Source organism: Phoca vitulina, unplaced genomic scaffold (genome assembly GCF_004348235.1).
Source record: "Phoca vitulina isolate PV1807 unplaced genomic scaffold, GSC_HSeal_1.0 scaffold9, whole genome shotgun sequence".
Taxonomy (NCBI): Eukaryota; Metazoa; Chordata; class Mammalia; order Carnivora; family Phocidae; genus Phoca; species Phoca vitulina.
In genome coordinates this window covers 20,954,472-20,978,646 of record NW_022589712.1, presented here as the reverse complement: position 1 = coordinate 20,978,646, position 24,175 = coordinate 20,954,472, and the positions used below count along the sequence as shown (strand labels likewise).

The 24,175-nt window shown below is 35.6% G+C and overlaps 1 protein-coding gene across 9 annotated transcripts in view; it reads left to right on the top strand.

Moving 5' to 3' along the window:
• UTRN (utrophin) overlaps window positions 1-24,175 on the top strand; it is a 491,233-nt gene that overhangs the window by 311,322 nt on the left and 155,736 nt on the right. Inside the window, exon 1 of one of the 9 annotated variants that reach the window (XM_032407735.1) lies at window positions 22,541-23,021. The exons of the other annotated variants lie outside the window; for them this stretch is intronic. Within the exon in view, the coding sequence (XP_032263626.1) occupies window positions 22,971-23,021 (51 nt within the window). The 5' untranslated portion in view covers window positions 22,541-22,970. Of the gene's footprint in view, window positions 1-22,540; window positions 23,022-24,175 lie in introns of those variants that run through there. 9 annotated transcript variants of the gene reach the window in all.

Below are 24,175 nucleotides of genomic sequence, written 5' to 3'. Positions count from 1 at the left end.
TTAAGTATATTCATACAGTTGTATAACCATTACCAGAGTCTATTTTTAGAAGATCTTTATTACCTCCAAAAGAAACCTCTTACCCCCTTGGCAGGATATCCTAATCCTCACATTTCCCCAGACCCTGTCAACCTCAAGTCTCCTTTCTGTTTTGGTAGATTTACCATTCTGGGTATTTCATATGAATGGAATCATATAATTTGCAGTCCTTTGCAACTGGCTTTTTTCACTTAGTGTCATATTTTTAAAATTTGGCTATGCTATAGGTTGTATTAATATTTCTTTTCTTTTCATTGCTGAATAATATTCCATTGTATGGATATACCACATTTTATTTATGTGTTCATCAGTTGATGGACATTTGGGTTATTTCCACTTTTGGGCTATTATGAATAATGCTTCTATGAACACTTGTGCACAAGTTTTTGTGTGCATATATGTTTTCATTTCTCTTGAATATTCTACCTAGGAGTAGAATTGCTGGGCCTTTTAATATGTTTTAAATTTTTTGTATGTATTTGGGAACTGTGTAAAATGGTTTGTAAATACAATCTATAGTGTAAAACCTGTAGCTATTAAAAAGCTTTATATATATATATATATATATATATATATTTATATATTTATATGTTTAATATATGTTTATATGTTATATATATATTTTATATATACGTATGTGTGTGTGTGTGTACGTTGGTGCAATAATGTTTTCTCAGTTGAGAGACCTCTCAGTATTATTAGCCAGCCCATCTTATCTATTTAAATTATTAAAATATTTAACCCTAGTTCTCAATTTCTTGGCTTATAACCTTTTAGACAGTTATCGTTACTTTTTTTATGGGAATGGGATGACTTTTGACACCACATGCAGGTGTTTGATTATAATTTATCTGTATAAATTATAAGTGCCTTAAAAATAATAGTATATGTATGATAGTATTTTTAAAAATAGAAAATTCTAAGATATAATATGTTACCAGTTATAAATAAATGCTTCTCTTCCATTGAAATGCAAACTCTCATGATTTGATTTGCAAGTTTGTTATGTTTATAATGAGATTAATCATTTTTAACTGGATTCTCCAAGGAAGTTTTCCTTTAATGATGAAGATAATAAAGGAGATAGACTTCAGCAGCAGAAATATCTTTTCCCCATATTTCCAGACATTTTCATGGTCATCTTTATAGTTTACTCCAGTGCCATAATTTGAGATTATAATGGTTTGCAGTATAGAATTTTATATATTTGGATTTTCATTTGCTTCTTGTGAGTCATTCTGCAAATAACTCTTCTTTTTTTCCTTTTTCTTTATTCATTCTCTCTCTCACACACACACATTCCCTTTTATTCTCTCTCTCACTGGTTTTGTGAAAGAACATAATTGGATTTCTACTTTGAGCTATCTTTAAATTTGATTCCAAACTCTAATAGACTGAGTTTTTGGATGGTAACTATTTTGTGATGATATGGTTGAAATCATGCTTCTTTATTTTTATTATATTATCATGTTCAGAATCTAAAGCAGTTATTTGGCCCTTAGGTTTTACTGGTATCCACTATCTTCTTTACTATTTTGCATTTATTTATATTAGATTTTTAAAAATTACAGAATACTGCATGTTTCTTGTGAGAAAAACATGAGTATAGTAGTATATAAATATATAAAGTGAAATATCTCCCACAGTATGATTCTCTACCTTCCAAGTACCACAACTCAGAATAACCAGTTTCCTATATAGCCTTCCTGAAAATTTTCATATATATGCAAGCACTTATATTCACATATATTTTTTCAAAAGAAATGGTGTTATTCTATACATTCTGTATGTTTCTACATCCTGCTTCCCCCCACCACCACCACATATAATTGACATTGGATAGTAATATAACTAATTTCTGCTTTTCTGTTTGCTTTGGCAGCCAGGGAGCTCTGTACTCATTTACAATTGCCAGGAGCATGGTGCTCAAATACTTGCCTACTATAGCCCCAGTTTTCTGGTTGAATTTGATTCCTCTGTTTAAAAAAATTTTTTTGTTTTATTAGGCCTTCTTTATGTCAGCCATTTAAACAATTTTAGTGAATAGGAGAATTGAATAATTATGATTAATGCTAGAGATATATTTGACCTTATATGCCAGATATTGTCACATGCTACTCTGTATAATTTTAGTACTTTGGAAGCTGTAATTACCAAGGTGATATTTAAGAAATTGCTTTTTCAACATAATAGTTGGTACTGAAGTACTCCAAAGGGTTACTGTAGTTCACACACTTGGGAAAGCTTTTTATCTTAGGAGAACACTATGAAAAAAAAACACTAATGATTTTCCATTTGAAACATTTAAACAACTTTGAAGTACAGGGTAATTTTTTTTAAAGGCAGTGACCATTTCATCTTTAAGATAAGCTCTTGTGCATCTGTCATCATCCTTGTTGATGTAATTACACTGTTTTTATTCTTTGGCACTGTATTTAAATAGGAAATATATTTCATGGTTTTTGTTGTTGTTTTTGGTCTCTCAGTCTGCAGTGTTTTATTTTGAATGTCGTAAATATTGATCTTATTACCCTTGGGACTGCTTATCTCTAAACACTAGGTGCTTCCCTTAAACATGGATTCACAGATGGGAAATCACTAGAATTTTTGTTCAACAGTGAAAGAAGTCACTTAGCACAGGCCTATCATTGTTTACCATTGTTTATAGAATTTCTTAGTAGCACAGTATCCATTTGCTTACCAGGAGATTAGGTCTAGGACATATCTGTTCAGAAAATTAGATTAAAATTGGTTTTCAATTCATCAGAGTTACTAATTAGTGCTCTCGATTACCAGTGGAATTTAAAAATTAATTTTGGAAGATGTGTGTGTTGTTTGTTTTCTTTTTTGGGATGATAGAATGCCCATGAGTTAAATTATGGCTCTTGATTGAGATCCTTTCAGAGAGCAATGAGGTGAATTGGCTAATCTGTCATTATCAAATAACTTTAGTGCTAGGATTCCAGTATTTAACTAAAAGAGCTAGAACTAGAATTACTGTTCTTACATTCTTGCAGTTGTTAGTGGTTAACTCAGCCAACTTTATTTTTTAGTGTTTTCTCAGTGGGTTAGGGTAAGCTTTCTATACCATTCATTAAGTCATCATTTGTTTCACAAACTTGTTGAAACAGTTTCTACTCACATTGTCTTGACATGAGTCACTTCCCATTTACCCTCAATATAATGCAGTCTAGCTTTTGCTTTAGCCACAAGTTGCGGTTGCCAAGATCATTGATGACTTTACTGCTTTACCTCTTCCCAGGTTTCACCTGATTTTATCTTAACTTTAAAAAAAGAAAAAGATTTATGTATTTTAGAGAGAGAGAGAGAGAGAGCACAAGCAGGAGGTGCAGGGGAAGAGGGAGAGAGAATCCCAAGCAGACTCCGTGCTGAGCGTGGAGCCTGACGTGGGGCTCAGTCTCATGACCCCGAGATCACGACCTGAGCCAAAACCAAGAGTCGGAAGTTTAACCAACTGCACACCTGGGCACCCCCTGATGTTATCTCTCTGTACCATTTTACATTGACAATACTCTCCTTCATGTGTTCTCATCTTTTGGTGTATCATGTACTCTTTTTTAAAAAAATATTTATTTACTTGAGAGTGAGCGAGCACAGAGAGAGAGGGAGAAGCAGACTTCCTGCTGAGCAGGGAGCCTGATGTAAGTCTGACTCCAGGACCCTGAGATCATGACCTGAGCCGAAGGCAGACGCTTAACCAACTGAGCCACCCAGGCGCCCCTCATGGACTCTTAATTTTATTGCTGCAGTTGGCTATTCCTTCCCTTTATTCTTTGTTGGCTTTCTTTCCTTTGTTCAGTTCTTAAGTAGTTTTCCAGAGTCCTGTCCTTAAACCTTTTTTTGTTTTCACTTGATGCATTCTTCCCTGGCTTCTGTGACTTCAGTATTTGCTTGTGACTCTCAAGTTCAGTTGGTGATTTCACAGACCCACTGCAATTCAAATCCATTTCTCTTACTGTATTTCCTTGTTTGGTTAATCTTGCCCAGTTACCCAAGCCAGAAATTTAGGTACCATTCTTAAATACTTTCCATCACTCCCCATATCCAGTCAATCAGATAGTAAGTCCTATTGATTCTTAATTATTTTTTCTTATCTTACTGCTTTTACTGTCAGTATTTCTTGAATCATGAAGCGTGTAAACAGGCATTGTATTAGGGTTGTTTGTAGGATGCTGCTACGGGAGCTTCTATGTGGAAGGGGAGGGGGGATACGTAATCAAGTTTTGAGATGCCAAAGCAGACTTTCCAGAGGTGATCATCTGCAAAGAGTTCCAAAGAATGTGTTGCCATTATCCTGGCGAGAGGGGCATAGCCATTATCAGCAGGAGGAGAGAGGGGCTATTTTCAGGAAAGGCTCTAGCATGTGTCAGAGACCATGCAGGGAACATTAAGATAGAACTCTACAATCTAGCATGGGGAAAATGGCTTGGTGGAAGAAAGTATTTTACGGTAAAAAAACAAAACAAACAAAACAGAAAACTGAGGGAGTCATGATAATTACATTTAAATAGAGGAAGTATTGTCTTTTAAAACTGTGAATTTTTTCCTATAATATAAGCAGAAGAGGGAAAATAAGATATATGGAAGCTCCTTTTTTTCCTGCTTTAATATAAAAAAGTAATTTTGGAACCTGATACATTGAAAAGCAGTTCTCCATTGTGTCAGTGTTCACACAGAAATTGGAAAATACTTATCGATTATATTATAGATGGAATCATTATATTGATTATTATAATAATCATATTAACAATAATATAATGATACTGAATCATTAGCTTAACTGAAATATTATACAAAGGTGGACTCTAGAGGACCTGTAAAGTCTACTCCAAACATGCTATGTTGAGAGTATCTTTTACTGTAATACTAAAGAAACTCAGAAAGTTTATGGTTTATTAAGCATGAAAATATTTGCATGAATATACTACTGAATAGACAAAATTTAAACTCTCTTTTACATCTATTTTCTCAACAGGTATCATAAGTAAAATTTATAAATTTTTTCTCTGCTAAGATAATTAGCTTATAATTTCTTGAGAAATTGCCAGAAAAAAAAAATGTCTCATTTAGTTTTTATATCCCTTAAAGGGCATCTTGCAACATACAGATTTGAGTCAGGGAGATATATAATCATGAGTACAGTTTATATTTATTTGTTTGAAGCTCTGGTCTCATGAAAATTGCTGTATAAATACTTATTTTAACAACTGTTGTTATTAGGGGTTTGTATGAAAGTCTGCCAATGTGGTCCCAATATTTATATCATAGATCAAAATGTTTTGAAAAGAGCTGCTTCTCAACTGTGATCTTTGTTTTGAAATTCAAAATGTATTGGTGTTATTTTCATTTAATGCAGTTGAAATAGTTTCTATTGCCAGGTTTTTTTTACTCTTTATTTAAAGACTAGAAGTTCTTGGACAAAGAGTATTTATTTCAGACTAATAAGTAAATAAAATGAAATAAGAGAACTTTTTTTTTCCTTTCTGGAGCTGAGGAAGAAATAAAAGCTCTACCCTTAAATATTAGTATCTTAGTGATCCTGACCCACTCTCACCAATGATAATAAACCATTATTGAAATTATTCCTTGGCCCTAAGATAATTACAGATTCTGAATACCATGCTTATATTAAGTGATATAACAAAATGCTAATTTTAGAGTGTTTGTCTTATGCTTTTAATCAATTCAATTGAGCACAACTCAGTTATTAAAGAAAAAATACTGAAGATTTGAATAATATTTCCATGAATAAGGCAATTAATTTGTGATTGGTTGATTTGATGCTTTAGGTTCTCAGAAATCTTACTGCTCAAGAATCTTGACATAGGCAATGCAGGTGTTTACATGAATATAAAATTAGCAACTATATTTAGCTATAATTAAAATCTAGTATGGTATGTAAAACCTGTTTGTCTTTAACTGGAACTTACTCCGAGTTAACGAGATCTCACACAAAGCACAGAGCGTATGTCCCTTTTTGAAAAGACGGTATTTTCTTCATTACTATGTGTGGGTTAGCTAATTTTGACATAGTTACAAAGCTGCAAAAGCGTGGTCTGAAGTTTTTCATATTATGGCTAATTTTTCGTTAAATTTGTACTACTTGTACAAATACCCTGTAGTCTGAGCCAGGAAATTTTACAGGTGTGGATTTAATATGTAGTGTTGTCTGTAGAGGTTGTACATATTGTATAAAAGCTTCAGTTTCTTTTTTAGTTGCCCTAGTCATATTTAGATCCTTTTTCCAGTCATTTCTCTGTAACTTCCTGCTAATATGACATCCTTTTCACTGTCATAAATGTCTTTTTTGGGGGCAATCTTTTGTTTTTCTAACCCTAATCCCAAGAGGCAAAATTTGTCTAGTTTGAGGGACTGGAGAGTGATGTTTCTTAAACTCTGAGTTTTCTGTTTGCTTTCCTCCCGTATAGACAAGCTGCACTGCTTATGGCTCAGTTCCAAGTGTTTTATGCACTAGTGACTGAAGGTCAGCTTAGAGATAAAATGTCACGGATCTACCCACCTCCTCCATCTTCTCAAAGAACTCTATAACTTCCTATTCTCTTCTTAACTGGAAATGCTTTCTTTGTTTTGGAAAAAACAAAACAAACAAACAGTGATACATTCTGCCCAGCCCAGGAAGAAAGAGATGTTTTTCCAATAGGGCATTTGTTTGATTCTGATTATTATGATTTTATTATATGGGTTTCCCTGAAGAGATTATACTTATGTAGATTATGTGTAATGTATTATGGGTTATGCTTCTTTAATAGATGTTCTATAACCAGGAAAATTTTGACCCTGAGCCTGATTTAATACTTTTTTTTTTTTTTTTTTTGCTCCTTCTGGGTTTACATAGACAAACTTTTAATTTTCCCAGTGGAGTCTGTCAGAACCCACAGCACTCTGTTTCATGCCCCCTTTCATTCAACATAATCATATAGCTTTAGAGAAAGTAGTAGCGGATTGTCTTGGGAAAATTTATCGATGCCTGGAGCAGAAGTATGAGGCAAAGTTAAAGGTACGGTGTCATCAAGGGCTCTTGTCTCCATCAGAGAAGGATGGGGTCTGGAATGTAACGTACATGAGTGATCACCAGTTTGGAGTTAGAGCAGATTTCATGGAAGAAGCAGAGCTCAGGATTTAAAGGTGGAAGTTTAAATTTTGATTTATCGAAGGGGATTAGAAGATAATGTATTTTAAGGGAACTACAAATACTTAAAGTCTAGGTTAAGGTTCAAAATATTGCATGTTGGTGAAATAGGAAAGGAGTTTAACTTTGTTTAGTGAGAGAGTAGGTTGGATTGGATAGTTTTTATGGAAATAGGCAGGTTTTTGTTTATTTTGTGAATAATTGAGTTTTGTTAAAAATTTGTGTTAATTTTGCTGAAGTGGTTCTCTGTCTGGATCAAAAATATTATTGTATACTTCTATACACATGCACTCATGCTTTCTGAAATTATGTTTTGCATGTATAGTTGAGTCTATGGTATCTGTGGCTTGCCATATTTATTGTTTTGTTAATTATTTTCATCATGTTCCTAAAAAGGGCAAGATCACTGGGGAAGTTTTCTTCATAATACTGTGTCACATATGACTTTGCATTTGCAAAGGAGGGATATATGTAAATAAAAGCATGGCTGCACAGTTGCTGAAAGAAATCAATCCATGCATAGGAAAAGCAAAACCCTGTGGAACTATGTACAAAACTCCGTAGTTATTAAGTATTCCTAATCTTCATCCTTGTCAAATGACAAACTAATACAATTTACTAAGGTGTTTGCTGTCCTTATTCAAGGCAACACAATCCATGGACTGGGGGAGTAGCATGGAGCACTGTTCCTGGGGGATTTGGGGAAAGAGTGAGTTTTGTAGAGCCTTAGAAAAGGCAAGGTGGAAATAGGGCATGCTTGGCTGAGAGGTGGGGAGATTTCCTCATGAGGCTGGAAGGTCTTATTTTCTAGGGTAAGGCGAGCTAGCCAAAGCTGAGTTGGAGGATGGTGGCTGGTGTATGCTGGGTGTCCTTGACAGGGGGGCACTGCTGTAAATGCAGGCTGATTTTGGCTTAGATTTGCGATGTGGCCTGGACCACGAGGGCAGCCTCCCCATTTGGTGGGTCCCAATTCATGCAAATTACGTTTATCATCCTTTTATGCCATTTTATCTTTTTATTATTATTTTTTTAAAGATTTTATTTATTCATTCGAGACCCAGAGATAGAGAGAGAGAGAGAGAGCACGAGCAGGGGGAGAAGCAGGCTCCCCGCTGAGCCAGGAGCTGGACATGGGGCTTGATCCCAGGATCCCGGGATCATGACCCAAGCTGAAGGCAGATGCTTAACCATCTGAGCCACTCAGGCACCCCCTTTTTATGCCGTTTTAAATGAACTCTAAAATTAGTACTGAAAAACTTTGTCTAACTAGTTGAAATGGCTGATATTTGTATGTCACTTTGGATCCAAAGAGCCAAAATAGAGAGTTTCATAGAGGTACAATCATTTTCTAATGGAATTAGGCTTTAGGTATAAAATAACAGGGTATTCAAAATTAATGCTCTCTCATCTCAGTGATTGAGAATTTAAGAAAATATTTTATAACACATGATACTAGTTTTACAAACTGTTAATATCCTAATAATAATCTAAGGAACTTTAGAAATGAAGAGAAAATTATGATAGCTAGGTCTAGGTTTAATTATGTATTAGTAATACATTTATTTTTAGAGGCTTAATTTATATTCTTTCGATAGCAGTTTTTTTAGTTTTATTTTTTCCATAGTGCTTTATTAAAAAAAAAAAAACCCTATCATTTCATAATTCTTAGTTTATCAGAGAAACTAACTTTATCTAAATTTCAGTATATAGTGCTAATGAATTTAAATCTTGTTGGCATAGAATTAGCTAAAGGCCTGGAAATTTGTCTGTGCCAGTTATTAAATTGAATTCTTCTCAGGTAATTTTTTTTTCTTAAGAATACTGTAGTTTGAAGAATTATTTCTATCCTAATTACTATGCATAATTTTGTTTTTTTAATGTAATAAAATTATAGTCTACCTTTTTAAAAACATAGAACTTAGATCCTGTTTAGTTATAAAGTATTTTGTTTTGAAGATGTATTTAAATTTAATGGCTCCAGAGACAACTTCTATATTCCTTCTTGGGCTTTGCTCCTAGTTAAATGTGAGAAGAAGAGAGGAAACCCAAGAATTTAAAAAATGATGGAAATACAATCCACATAGTAGAATGGTGCTTGCAGCATGGAAGGTAGTTGATACAAGTCAACAAGGTAATTCAAGCTTAGCTCTTTGATTAAAAACAGGAGATAGACTCTTCTTACGTAAGAATCTCAAAAAAATAAAATGAAATGAGCCAGAGAAAGCAGTCTTCATGTTGGTGATCAAGAAATCTGGGCAGAACGGAGGGCTGTGGCGGCTTAACATTAGCAGGAGAAAAAGCTTTGGGGAGACGTGCAGAGAGCTGTGTTGGTGATGTAGTGTTTAGAGCTACTCAGGGCGTGGTTCTGACTGGCAGAAAGTGTGAGATGCCCAGGTAACACTGACTGCTAGTGAGGGGAAGGGAGAGGAAGCATATCTTTAAAAAAATTTATGTCAAAATGGTGTTCAGTGGTCCATCGCATTGAATCAACACACCTCTACCGAAAACTTATTATTTAGCACACACTGTGGTGGCACATTTCTTTTCTTCTTTGAACTTGAAAACCTTTTCTTGTTGATCTTTGCTATGGGTCACTGAACAGGTTCTGTTTTACCTGATTAAATAAATGGTAACAAGACTTAGGTTGACTTCTTCTATTTTAATGGACTTACTTAATCGTTCACTTTGTCAGACTTCCACCCCTTCCACAAGATTAAGGGAATTAGTGGTTACAGTGTCATGTAATTCTATTCGGTTTGAAAAGTTATTGAGGCATATATTTCCCTGCCTTTTTCACCTTTGTTTATTTGTTAGAAACATTATCCCTTAGGTATATGATGAATCAACATTTCCTTTGCCTGAAGTCCAGTAAAATCAAAGCCTTATTTAATTTAAAATGTTATAAATCATATTCATGTTAATGTTCTTTCCTTAACATTTAATTGGAGATTGTTTTTCTCAATTAGCTCACCAAAATGTTACAAGGTTCCTCTGTGGGTGTCTGCTATTTGAACAGAGAGGCACTAATTAGAATAATAGAACAGCATGATTGTCATTCCTGCATTTTTTTATGGGTTGTTTTAAAAAGGGATTTTTTTTTTTTTAGGGAAGCTGTACCAAAAATGTATTATATTAGTAAATATTAGACCCATACTCTTCCTTAAGGCATTTTTTCACCTCATTATCCAGACACTCCTTTATTCTCTATCATAATACCAATCAAGAAATGGAATGTTTTCCCAAGTTAAGAAAACCTCTCATGCATAAAAATTCAAACGGCTAAAGCAAATATATCAGGGGATGGCTTTTAATTTGACAAAAGATCTACATTACAAAAGAATTTCCTGAAGATTACTTTAAATATACAGCTCCCTTACAGTGCTGAGCATCAAATCAAAGAATGTTCTAAATTTTAAACGTGTTCTTTTATGGGCACACCTGTTCCTAATATTCCTATGTAAATGGTAACTATTTACATGTGTGTCCCAATGTGGTGGGTAAATGAAAACTGGTTTGTGAATTACTCATGTTTGGTAATGTTGGAGAAAGATCAAGATGGTTAGGTCTACTCTTACTATATACTCTTTGTGCAGCCAACCTCTCATCCTCTTTCCATTCCAGGCCCAGAGGAAAGGATGGGAGAGGAAGCAAAAACTCATTATAAGACGCTCACTCCATAGAAAAAAGGAAACACTATGGGATTGACACTAATTTTTCTTTCTCCTATTCTAGTTCTTGATACCTTTAGAATTGAGGTGATCTATTATTTGTCACTCAAGTAAACTGACATGTTTAATTGGATCCTTAAAGCCCATAGGTTTTATGGCAGTCATTTCTGTGAACTGTGAATCTCCTCACACTTGTTCTTCATGAAATCAGGGAATGGTTTTCCAGGCATTTCATGGATAGCAGAATGTGAGCTCCTTCAAAGTAATATTTTTATGGCACCTAGTACTTGAACCATATAATATATGCCCAAATAAAAGATGGCATATGTTGCAATTGTTAGACTTTCTGAGGGACTTTATTGTTTAAATACCTGTTAAGAATATAATCTTATTTATGGTAATATTGATATGAGGTATTATTAAAATACTTTATATGTAAATAAAGACAGATTAAAGACAGATTAGACTCTTACCCAAGGTTAATGGGTTGACTCAAAACTTCCCACATTATCAATGACTCATCTTCTCTGTTACTGGCTCTTCCACTGTCCCCTCAGTAATAGAATATTTAAAAACTACAGTCTTTCATTCATTCCTGTTATAGTAAAGATATTCCTGTCATTCATTATTTTTTAGTTACAGTACACTTGTGAGCAGTGCAAGTTGATGATCCATTCCTCGTTTGGGTGGAAAATTAACCAAGACCAGAAGGGAGAGACCTCAGGGGAAATAGATACAACTTTGAGATAAACTCTGTTTTGTTTCAATGTTAAAATTTAACTTTTAATACCTTTGCAATATTTACTCAACTGTCCGTGAAAAGATAAATCTTCTACCTCATTTCACAAGAGGGCAGCACTTTCTTTCAAAATTTAAAGTATGACTTAAAAAATACAGTCAAGTTAACTTTTTGTCAAGAAGTTAAGCTTGAGTGGTTTACAGAAGAAGGACCAGAACCTCTCTTTGAAGAAATTTATGAGTAAGAAAAGTACAAAATCTTTAGAGTAACTTGGGATCCTTTCAGCAAATGGAAATATCAAAATAACCCCTAGAATTTTTTTATTTGAAAGTTGAATGAGATTAACTACTTTGGTAACTTTGTAAATATATGTGTCTGCCAAGATCTTGGTTTTCTCTTCAATTGTAAATCACATTAAGGATGTAAAATTTTAATAAATTCTAATTGTTTTATTCCTATTAATTAACAACTGTTGAACAATGATCGTATGTTTAGCATTCTATTGGTTATTTGGGGGACAAATAAATTCAACTTTTTTCCCCTTTCTCTCAAAGAGCTTACTCCCTATTGGGGTTGGAGGGAAGATAAATGGACAAAATGCCCTGTAAATAAAGCAAGGCAGGATGTAAGAAAGGTAGAGGATAACAGTGCAGCATGATAGAGAGGAGTGCTATGAATCGGAAGTTGTTGAATTAAAGCTATAGCACAAGGCTTTGAGCAGAGCAGGGAAAGTGAATTGGACCTTGTTGACTGGATGAAGTTTCCATGGATAGAAAAAAGGGAGGCTATTGTTTAAGAGAAGAGAATCCTATCAGTGGAGAAAAAGTAGAGTGTGTCTTGGAGGAAGTTAGAAAGGCATATCCTTGAGAATATTGTAAAGAAATCATGCCTGGCATGTATAGTGAAGCCCCTGGCCATCTGTGACTGTTTACATGAAAATGAAAATTAATTAAAATTAAACAATTAAAATTTAGTTCCTCAGGGGTGCCTGAGTGGCTCAGTCTTTTAAGCATCTGCCTTCAACTCTGCTCATGATCTCAGGGTCCTGGGATTGAGCCCTGCTTTGGGCTCCCTGCTCAGTGGGGACCCTGCTTCTTCTCCCTCTACTTCTCCCCCCTGTTTGTGCTCTCTCTCTCTCTGTCAAATAAATAAATAAAATCTTTTTAAAAAAATTTAGTTCCTCAGTCAGACTAGCTACATTTCAGGTATTCAATAGCCATCCTACTCTATTGGGCATCAAAGATAGAGAGCATTTCCATCATCACAGAACGTTCTATTAGATGCTGCATTATAGTTTAGGTATTTTTGGGTTGGGATATGGAGAACATTAAAGAAAGGTAGAGAGCTGATACGGTAGTATCAAAAACTTTTGGATTTTAAAGCTGTAAGCATGGAATTAACTTTTTATTTATTATTGTTGCATGCTTTCTATGGACCAAACACAGTTTGCCAGATATAAAGTATACATGTTCTAAAAAAGTCATTGTTAATTTACATTTGAAATTAGCTATTATTGTACTAGTTTTATAGATGAAGCAATAGAGGGGGAGATAAAATATGTGGCTTTTTGATTAAAGTAGTTTTTGAAGAGAATTTAGTTTGGTTTGTCATGCTAATTGGAAACAGAAGAGAATTTGAGAGAGAGAGCTTCAAGAAGGATGGCTTGGATCAGTTCTGTTAGGAGGTGAGTGACAAAACTGTCGCAAGAGGGTATCAAACAATATTAAGACATTTTGATATTTAAATAGTTGGTCATTGAAGAGTATTTGTGATTCCAAGTTGTGTGAAGTCTAAACATTTTAGGAGCTTATGTAAAGATCGTATGTATGAAATTGATTCATACAGATACATTCAGTAATCCAGTGATTATTTTTTGGTTGTCTACTATGTGTCAGGGACTGTTGTAACCTCTGGGGGTACATCAGTGAACAAAATGGGAAGAATATTGCTATCTCAGGAACCACTTCACTGATGTGATGGTTATTTTATATTGCTTTTTAATAATTGGCGATCAGTGGTGAACTTTTTTATAATTTATATATATTTGTTTTTAAAATTGTGTTTCTAATAATAGCCAGTGTTAACACTTTACAAGTTATGAACATTTTGGTGAAAATTTACAGGAATATTAAGTTAACATACACATGCTTCTCAAAATAATCTATTGTAATAATATATTTTTCAGAGTTTTTATTAATTTAGGGGGAATATATGAAAACACTCCTGGTAATGCATAGAATTTTATTAAAGTCTCAATTGTGCTATAATTAAAATTATCCAACTACCAATGAATTTTTGTTGAAACTAATGACCAATCAACTCTATAGTGCTGGTGAATGTCTTTCTTGATAAGAGTATTTGAGTGTTTGCTGAAGTGTGAGAGGTTCATTTTACAAAGAAAAATCAAAGTCTAGACAAGGGTTCAAGTGTCTTTTTCTGGATCAAGCAGCTAGATAAGTATTATTACAGATCAAATCACAACCCAGGTCTCTTGACTCTAAGAGTGTTGTTGTTTCTTATTTATCCCATGAAAGATATATTATATTAGGGCTGGGATGTAATAATATAAATAAGTAACCTAGTTCATATGTAACATTATTACTTTCTCACATTATTAAGATGGTTCTATATTGCTTTTTAGACTATTATAGTAGTAGTAGGATCTGATTCATAATTTCTAATGAGAAAGTTATGTTCTAATGATATAAGTTCTTGTCATTCTGAGCCATAATCATTTCTATAAGAATATGTAGTGTTGACTGAAAAGTAGTTAAGAGGCATTTAAAAAAATATGCCACAGCTAAACAGAGCAACCGATGGCTCTGGGAGTGGGAAGAGAGATGGGTGGGATGAGTCAAAGAATATTGAAATTCCTCAAAATATCTTGTGGCAACGTTTAGATTGCATTTAAGTTTTCTAAATTTATTTCGTATTTTCCAGTGTTGCGCAGTCTTTGTAGCATCCTTAATAACATGCATCATGTTTTGAATTTACTAACTAAAGGTAGACTTTAAACTTCTGAGTGTATACTTGGTTTTTGCACATTACCAACAGTCATTCTAGTGATCAGTAAATCTAGTGATCAAGATGGGTGTTAAAAGTCTGGTAAAAGAGGAATTATAATTGAAAAATGAGATCAATTTTATTATATGGCTCTCATTAATTATAAAGGTATTTCTGAAGTGATATTTTAAAAATATTTGTGCAGTAGCAACATCACTTGGATATTTTTTCAGCTTCCCAAGCTTACAATTTTTATGCCAGTACTTGTCCTATAAGCATAAATATTAGTTCAGTGTTGTGCTTTTTAAGGCTGTATTACATTGTAATAATCCCATATTTTTATTTTAAAATTAAAACACCTGCCAGATCAAATTCTGGATTTATTTGTTTATTTAAATTTAATTAACTAACATATAGTGTATTATTAGTTTCAGAGGTTGAGTTCAGTGATTCATCAGTTTCATGTAACACCCAGTGCTCATTACATCACATGCAAATTCTGGATTTAAATTGTGCTTTGAATTCCTTGGTTTGGCAAAGTTAAAGTAGAGCTAGAGATTATAAACCCCCCTCTGTTAGTGGATATGGTCCTAAAGAAGACTGTGGCCGACCTCAGGGTCTGATGGCTGTTTCAGCTGCAGTGGTGTATCTCCTTTTGTTAGAGCAACTTTCACAACACATGACGTGTACTTCTCCAGACGTGAGAAGCAGGGCTGCCTTCCTCCTATTTTCTCTCTAGCTACTGTAACTTAGATCCACGAACACAATTGCTAATTGTATTGCACCATCTCTGTAGTCAGTAGTAAACCCTGGCACTCACTCAGCCAGCCCCCTAGGTTGGATCACGTAGCTCAACTTGAAAGATTAAATGATGCTTCAGTTGCCTTGAGCAAACCAGGCTAGATACTCTTTTTTTTTTTTTTTAAAGATTTTATTTATTTATTTGACAGAGAGAGACACAGCGAGAGAGGGAACACAAGCAGGGGGAGCGGGAGAGGGAGAAGCAGGCTTCCCACTGAGCAGGGAGCCTGATGCGGGGCTCGATCCCAGGACCCTGGGATCATGACCTGAGCCGAAGGCAGATGCCCAACGACTGAACCACCCAGGCACCCCAAGGCTATTCTTTTGTGGGTACATGTCAATTGATTTTATAAACATTCCCAAAAATTATATACCATAGGATATCAAGTATGAGGTAACAAAGATAGATACCAGTTTCCTGGGAAAGAGAATAGTTTGAATTGTATACTGCCTATTTTAGACACAAAGTTATTATTTAAGTAAGCTGGAGTTACTAGTTATTGAGTAACTTACAAGAACAAAAAGGCTTTGTCTCCCCTTTAGAAAAGTTTACCATTGACCAGCCCACTGCCGTTGAAGGCGTATTTCTATTGAGGGCTGATTTGGTAGAATGTCAGACCATCTGGCCCCTAAAAACTTCTGAAACTTTCAGAAGCAAAAATGATTGTGGTGGCATTTACCTTCAAATCTAATTATGCCACCATTAAAACAAATAGATATCTACCCAGAAAGATAAATGTGTTTTAGTTGGGACTTTCCCATCTATTTATTGATTTACTTTTGTGTGGAAAAAGTATCTTGTGCTCGTGGTAAAATTTTCATGTGCTATAAAATACTGAAAGTGTCCTATTCAAGACACTCAGATCTCCAGTCCCTCTCTCAGAGGTGACTGTCAGTGCTATCTTCTTAACACATCTTTCCAGAGATATTTTCTGTATCTCATACAATGTACTTTTACATAACTGTATCAACCCCCCCTTTTTACCTATCCTATATACATACATATATAGTAGAGATGATTTCTTATGAGCACATAGAAACCATCTCCCTCTTTTCCATAGTGGCACAGCATTCCGTTGTGGGAAATCTGCCATAATTTATTTACATAGTTGTCTACTGATGGACATTTAGATTGTTTTCAGCTTTTTGCTGTATCAGGTAGGACTTACTGAGCATCCTTGTACCTATGTCTACATATTTGCAAATTAGATTCCTAGGGGTAGAATTTCTGACTCACAGGTTATAGACATTTTAATGTTTGATGAATATTGCTAAATTATCCCCACCCCATTTGGCAGATTTTTAAAAGTCAATTCTGCTGCTTCTAATAATCTCCAGGAAATGTAATGGCTCAACTTAATTCTATCAAACCTAGGAATTCTTCATTCTGTGATCAGCCTATTGATTTTTTTTAAAGATTTTATTTATTTATTTGAGAGAGAGAGTGAGAGAGAGAGAGAGCACAAGAGGGGGGAGCGGGAGAGGGAGAAGCAGACTCCCTGCTGAGCAGGTAGCCCAATGCGGGACTCGATCCCGGGACTCCAGGATCATGACCTGAGCCGAAGGCAGTCGCTTAACCAACTGAGCCACCCAGGCGCCCCAGCCTATTGATTTTATTATGAGCTGCATAATACATTGTCTGGGCTCACTGTCTATCCAGTACTTTATCGAAAACTTTTAGGAAATAAACAAAGACATAATGTAGAACTCATTGCTCAGAGTAAGAATATGAAGGAAGTGAGATAAAAGTGCAGAAAGTAAATATAACTTAAAGATACTCAGGGAATAAAAAAGGATGATGATAGACTGTGTCTTTTGGAGGAGCCATATTTGTAAGTCTAAATGGCTCAAGTGGTAAATGTATTGGTGAGACTAGTGAAGGTGAATCATGATGAGGGAGTCAAAGAAAGTTTGTGGTGTGATTTGGCAGAGAATTCCAAAATGGACACTAAGGAGGGAGATGGTAGGATCGTGGCGCGGAGCAGTGTTGAAGCAGGAACTGTGCCCTGAATGGATTGTCCTGCAGGCATCAGAAAAGCCCCTCTGCTTAGGATGATACACAGAAGCATAGCTGGTCTCACTGGGTCAGTTTGAGCTTCCTCTGGGTTGCTTCAATGTCCAGTTCCTTCAATACATATCCACAATTACAGAGACAACGCCCTCCTGGGGATAGTATCAGTTTTTTACTTGTGAGTCAAAACAGCACCTACAATTTTGGTTTATCTTGACATGTTCACTGTTATTAAAATTTGTTTTTAAATTTTGGCTTTAATTTTCTAAATCTGGATAGCTGAAGAAAATTAGAAAAGCCTTTACAAAACCTTTACAAAACCTGTAAGAACTTTCTCCAAAGCCCTCTGTGATTTAGTTGCATATCCCACAGGCGTGTGCTGTCAGTAGACATCTGGAATTATGAGGCTTGGCTGCCTGGGATGGTTTCATTCTTGTCTGATGCTGCCTATTTTTTAGGAAGGATATGGTTTTGAAACATTAACTTATCTTGGCATTATTTTTAGTCACCTAATCAAGTGCTCTCTGAATCATTAAATATTTAGAAGGTTGTTGAAGGCTGACCCCTGCACCTGGTTGGCAAATTCAGAAGCAGATCAACTGGCATTTCTCTTCCTCAACCCTTACCCCACCCATCCACTCCCCTTAAAAAGAAAAAGCCCTTTGTGCCTTTTAAAATGTCTTGTAGAATCTTCTCACTGTAGGTCATGGAAATAAAAAAAGAATCTTTTTTCCTATGAAGTATAATTTTTATTTCCCAAACTGTCACCTGTATAATTATCAGAATAGATGACATTATTGAAGAGATGAACGTTAAAAATAATTTGTGAACAAAGCATATTGCCTGAACTTTCTGGGATAAAAGGAGAGTTCCGCCTTTCATCAGGGGGCTCGGGCCTCCATTTTAGATTGAACCTTCTGCCCTTTAGGGCTGTATATTACTTTAAATGGCTAGCAGCTGACAGACTTGGTTGCTGGCTGATGTGAACTAGAGGGCTGTAATGTATCGAGAGTGGACTCCTCTTAATAGAACTACAGCAGCAACAGACAAGGAATTGAAATCTCAGATCATGATTTGGGTCTTGAAGCTATTTTATTTTTGAATTATAAACCCTGAGTTAGAAGGGTTAGGAAAAGGAGAATTGTGTATGTTCTTTTCAAAGGCATTATAATCTGGATCTTTTCTTAAGTCCAAATGGGTTTCTAACAAGTACATTTTTCTCCCCATGCCTGAAGCTCTTGATTTTGAATGAAGTCATGATGTACTGATTTATTTGTAATCACCTACTGACCTCCATATGCTTCACTTTAGAGGTTCCCAAGAAGCTTTTTTTTTTTTCCTTTTCTTTCCTTTCCTTTTCTTTTTATTCTTTATATTGACCAATGTAAAAAGAAACCCATTAGGTTTTGCATAGAAAACATACTTTAGATATCTTCACAGTTTTTAAAAATCTGAACTCTGTGTTTAGACTACTCTATGGGTAAGACATAAGTTGCCTTTCAGCAAAGCATTTAGACTGCTCTTTTTGCTTATATTTGGCTGAACCCTAGAGAATGTCTTGTTGCCTTGATGAAATTGCTAAATAAGTCATCTTTTAATAAATTAAATGAAATATAGTTTTTAGAGATAAAAAGTTTTTAATTAGCCTAGACTTTGAAAGTTTATGCCAAAACCATATATACATTTAGCTCTTTTCATTTTGGCAATGGAATGTGGTTTTTATTAAGTAATTTAGATTTAGATTTTATTGATTTCATTATTGAGTTTTCCTGTGCTGCTCTCTGGTTCTATAACATTCGCGTCCTCATGGAATTGCGTGTCCATGTTTGAGACATGGCTTATTTAGTTGGAGAATCCTAGCATATTCAGTGTTGATCTGTTACGGAGATTAGCAGTATTGTGTTTTTTTCCACCTCTTGAGGATTAATGCACAATTTATTTGCATGCTAGTTTAGACTGGAAAAATGTCAACTACTTCAAATTTCATCATCTAATTTACTAAGTCTCTCTGGTGATGTACTGCTTACACTGGAGGCCTCTATTTTTTGTGTTAATGATTGCAGGATTATAGGAGATAATGTATCAAAGAGGTGCTTGGTAAAAATAGAAATGGCTGTGGAGATGTAAGGTGTATTACCAAGATGATATTTTGTATACAGAGTTTAAACTGAGAAAGTGTTTTTTTTTTACAGAAATCAAACACATAACAGTAAAATGTGCTTACAGTTATACAAGCAATTAACTTTTATATTTTACAAGTCTCACTTCTAATGTATCACTCAGTTATCAAAAAGCACAGTACTTCTGAGTAATATATAAAGTTTAGCTATTTGAATTTTATAGAATATTTTTGGATTCTTATATAAACAATTTGTCTTTCAAACTTTACATTTTTAATGTCAATTACATGTCAATAAAATAATATTTTAGTTGCTTTACAGTGTTTTAGTGAGAGTATAGTTACCCTTTTATTAAAATTAGGTGAGAATTAACATTTTTTTTTCTTCTGAATGGTTCCATATGGATCCACTGAGTATTTTTTCCCCTTTTCCTCCTAAACAGGGTGTATTCATAGCTAAGTTTGTCAGTATCTTAGTTTTTGATATTTTATAACTATAATTTGGGAGCTTTATTTAAGTCTTTGAGCAGAGGATGTCTGTTCTGAGAATGGGTACAGGCATTTGCAGGGACGGTCAGAGAAGCTAGTGCTTGGTACAGAGACTAACTTCTGGACACTCCACTTTAGAATTACAGGTAAGAACATACTCTTCCCCTCTTTCTTTATCCTGTCTTTGTCTCTTCCAGGACGCAGGTACCTATCATGCTTTGGGGAAGATTCCCTAATATGCAGGATGATGCTTCTTTTCCCCGACAAAATTAGCCTTGTCTAAAGATAGAGGATATTGGGGTTCTAATAATAACCTATCATTCTTGCTCTGGTATAAGAACCTTTTAAATATAAGACTCTACTTTAGAGAAAGACTATGCTATTCTCTGTTGTTCCACAGAGTTTTTATTTAATTCATTCTTCTGATATGTGCATGGGGATTGCGTGTTTGCACGCGTCTCTGATCACAATCATCCAGCACCCTGGGTGGTAGTTGGAAGTTTGCCCAGCTGAGAAAGATTGTTCTTTTTCGCTCTCTCCTTTATTTATTTATTTTTTGTGGCAGTGGTGCTGCTGGTGGTGGTGGTGGTTCCTTTTGTCTTGTATTTATGTAAAAAGTTTATTTGTTGCTGCTGAAAGAAAGATCTCAACATGTGGCCCCAGAGCCCTCACAGGTCTGGGTCAACCTGGTCAGTTTCCGTGTAAGTTCCTCTGCTCCATTTCTGATGATTGGTCTTCATGCTGATGTCAGTGCTTTTTTGATACAAACTGCGCAGATTAATTTTCCTTAAACAGCTCTGAATAATCATTAATTTACCATACTTGTTTCTGAAATTAATCGTGCATGTGTATAAATCTGAATTGGGCACTTTGAGGTGAAATATATTCCGCTAGAAATCTCATAAAACCATTTTTCCCCCAGAGACATGTTGGTTTTATGAATAAATGATGAAAATATTTTAAAAGCTTGTTAAATTTTGTATAGATCGGCATATGTAAAACACATGCTATTAAAATACTGATATGAAAATAAGTTGGGAATGAAATGGAAAGAAAAGTGGTTTGCAAATCCAAAAAATAATAACCATACTGTATATTGTTCTGTGATAGGTTTTTTTATTCTGTTGTTAATGGAATCTCTTTCTCCATATGATCCAGTGCTGACAATTTTGATATTTAAGTAACTCAAATAGCCTTTTAGAAGATACATATTCTAATTTCAGGGTTTTTTTTTTTTTTCCCTTTGCTCTCTGCCCTGATGCAGAAAGTAAACTTAGTTGTATTAAGATTAACATCATTCCATGTGTGATCGTGTCACCTTTAAGAGCATTATATATCTATGATGAATTTCTGCACACCACGAGAGAAATACATTTCATATGGACATATCTGTCAGACTTTTATTGGTATACTAAATAGCTATGTAATGCAAAAAGCAAAACCACATTTTTGCCTTGGAATGATGTCCATAATATCAGTGCTGAGAATATATCATTTGGATTGAACTTTGTCCTTTAAAGCAATTATACTTAAAACTTCGTAGAAGTGTTTTTGTGAATGGCAGGAAAAATTTAACATCAAAATTCAACATTGAAAGTAATTGGTTATTACTCACATTTTGGGTATTTTCAACTTAAGTTTTATTTCAGAAATAAGCAAATTCTCCACATGAAAACAGTCTGAGTGACTTTTAGTAGTATCAGTGAGATAAACTTTCCCTTAAAGTATTTTCCCCATCACTTCACTGTTAAAACCTTTTTGGAAATAATACAGCTGATCACACATATTTTGTTTGGTGTTTTGTGTTGTTTTTACACCCACCCCCTTTTATTTTCATGGGTGGGCTCCAGAGTGGAATATGGATCCCATGATCTGTTCGGGGACCGAGACAATTGGAGAGATACCACACGGCAGTTTGGGGAAGGGAGGCCTCCAGGAAGTGGGAGTGAGCTTCACTTCAAACTGTGTGAAGGGTGGTGGAAGGGAGGATGCTGATTAAAATAATAAACAACCGCTGGAAAGAGAAGTGGATTACCACACTACTGTCAGATCAGTGAGGGGAACGGCGGAGCCGCCCCCCCTCCCCCAGCTGCCCTCCCCTGCTGCACACTCCACAGAGGGGGCCGGTAGATCTGCTGCGGGAACTTTTCTCCGGACAGATAGAACAACTTTTCAAACAACTTAGTTCTCTTGCACTGACAGCATCCCTTAGGCATAGCCTGACCTAGGGGAATGGACTGCAACTAGCTTGGTGGTTGCCATAGCAACGCAGGCTGCGGTGTCTGGGAGGGTGCAAGCCGGTGGCCTCTTGTCCCGTGTCTGGGTGTTTCTTCAGACAAGAGTACACTCCTTGCGGTTCGAACTCTTCTTAAGTCATGCTCTTTGAAAACTGGCTCTTTACCCAGGATTTTTTTTTTTTCTTTTTCTTTCTGAAACCAGTCTGAATGGAGGAACTTGGTAATACTTGGCCTTTTTTTTTTTTTTTTTTTTTTGCCTTCTCTCATGCAAGTTTCCAGGATATAGCTTCTTTTTGCTGTGTGTAATTGAGACCAAACTCTAAGCTTGGGGCCCAGGAGAGAACAGTTGTGGGCTGCAGGTCATTAGTGAGGTGAGCAGAAGGGAATCCTGGGCTTCCCAGAGAAAAAAGAGACCATGCCAGCCTCGTGGAACAGCGCTACCAGAAATTATAGAAGCAGGTCTATTCCTTGCGAACTCCGAAGTCCATGAAAAGACGGACCCACGGTGGGGTGGCTAAAATGTCCCAGCGCAAGCTTCTGCTGCTCATGGACCATAGCTCAAAGGCAAGGCTTGTAAAGGATTTTACAAAGGATTTTAAAGTATAGCCAGAAAAGATACGGATTTTAGAAGTTAAAAGCTGTTGTCTGAAGGAAGTTCGCCGGAAAGATGTAGGCTTCAAGGGCTACTGGACGATGATTGGTTTGAACTTCAGCTTACGGGAATTGCTGACAAAATTTGAAAAGGTATGCAGAAAGTGGACTTCATGAATGTACTATTTTTTTCTTCCTTGTCTGTTTTTTTATAACTATGCATTTACATGGCAGATATTCTGTTGACTCTTGGATTATTTAATTTCTAAGGCGTATTTGATTTGATATCCTCTTTTACTTTTTTTTTTTTTTTCAACTAAAGAGCAAATTAGCAATTCTTTCCTTTGGTCAGGAGGGCTTCTCATGATGCCTGTCAGTTTTAGAATTCTACATCAGAAGAGATCCTTTGTACTCAAGTCGACTGGTAATTTAATTGAAAGTTATTTTGGAAAGGAAAAAAAAAAAAAAAACCAGCAACAACACTGGGTTTTCATGCCAAAGTCTGACTTCATCAGGCATGGGTTCTGTTTTCCATACCCCTCAGGTTCCTCTCCCTTCAGTTGGCCAACCACTGCCTTTCCCAGCCTCCTTTCTGAAGATTCACTTCTGAGCTGGGGAGAAGATGCCTCCCAGTGACAAGGGCACATCTGATCTTAAATGTTTTCTTTTTATTTCTGAGTGGCTGTTTTATACGTGGAGTGCTTGCATGCACTGTGGAGTTTTAACGCTTGGATCGTTAATTTTGCACTTAGTTCTTTTTTTCCGTAGGAAAGTTCTTGGCACACTCTAGGATTGAGCCCAGCCTGCCAAAGCTACCTTACATTTATAGTTAAACAAAACAGAAAACCTCAACGTGCTGCTCATGGGCTCCTGCCCTTCCTTAGCCTTTGGATGCCAAGCACTTATCTTCATTCAACTTCCAGTATGTAAAGAAAAAGAAAGAAGTGAAGTAATTTCACTATGTGCATAAATCAATTATTTATCAGTCGTTAAAGATGTGCTCAGTGGCTTTCACAGTGAATACCCCATGGTTCGTTACAAGTACAAATATAAGCAAGACTGTATTGAGTCGTTAAAGAATAATGGACTTTTTCTTACAAAAACTACAATCGCCAGAGGAAAAAGGCATAAAACCATGTCATTTGAAAAATTTAGAAGCTTTTCCAAAACAATTGCAGTCATTGCTTCCCTCCTGGTGATAGAAACAGTGTGGTGGGAAGAGTATGGAGAAAGAAGAATGTAGCTTCTCCTGGCTGGAAGCTCCCCCCTCCCCCCCCCCCCACCCCCCCCCCCCCCCCCCCCCCCCC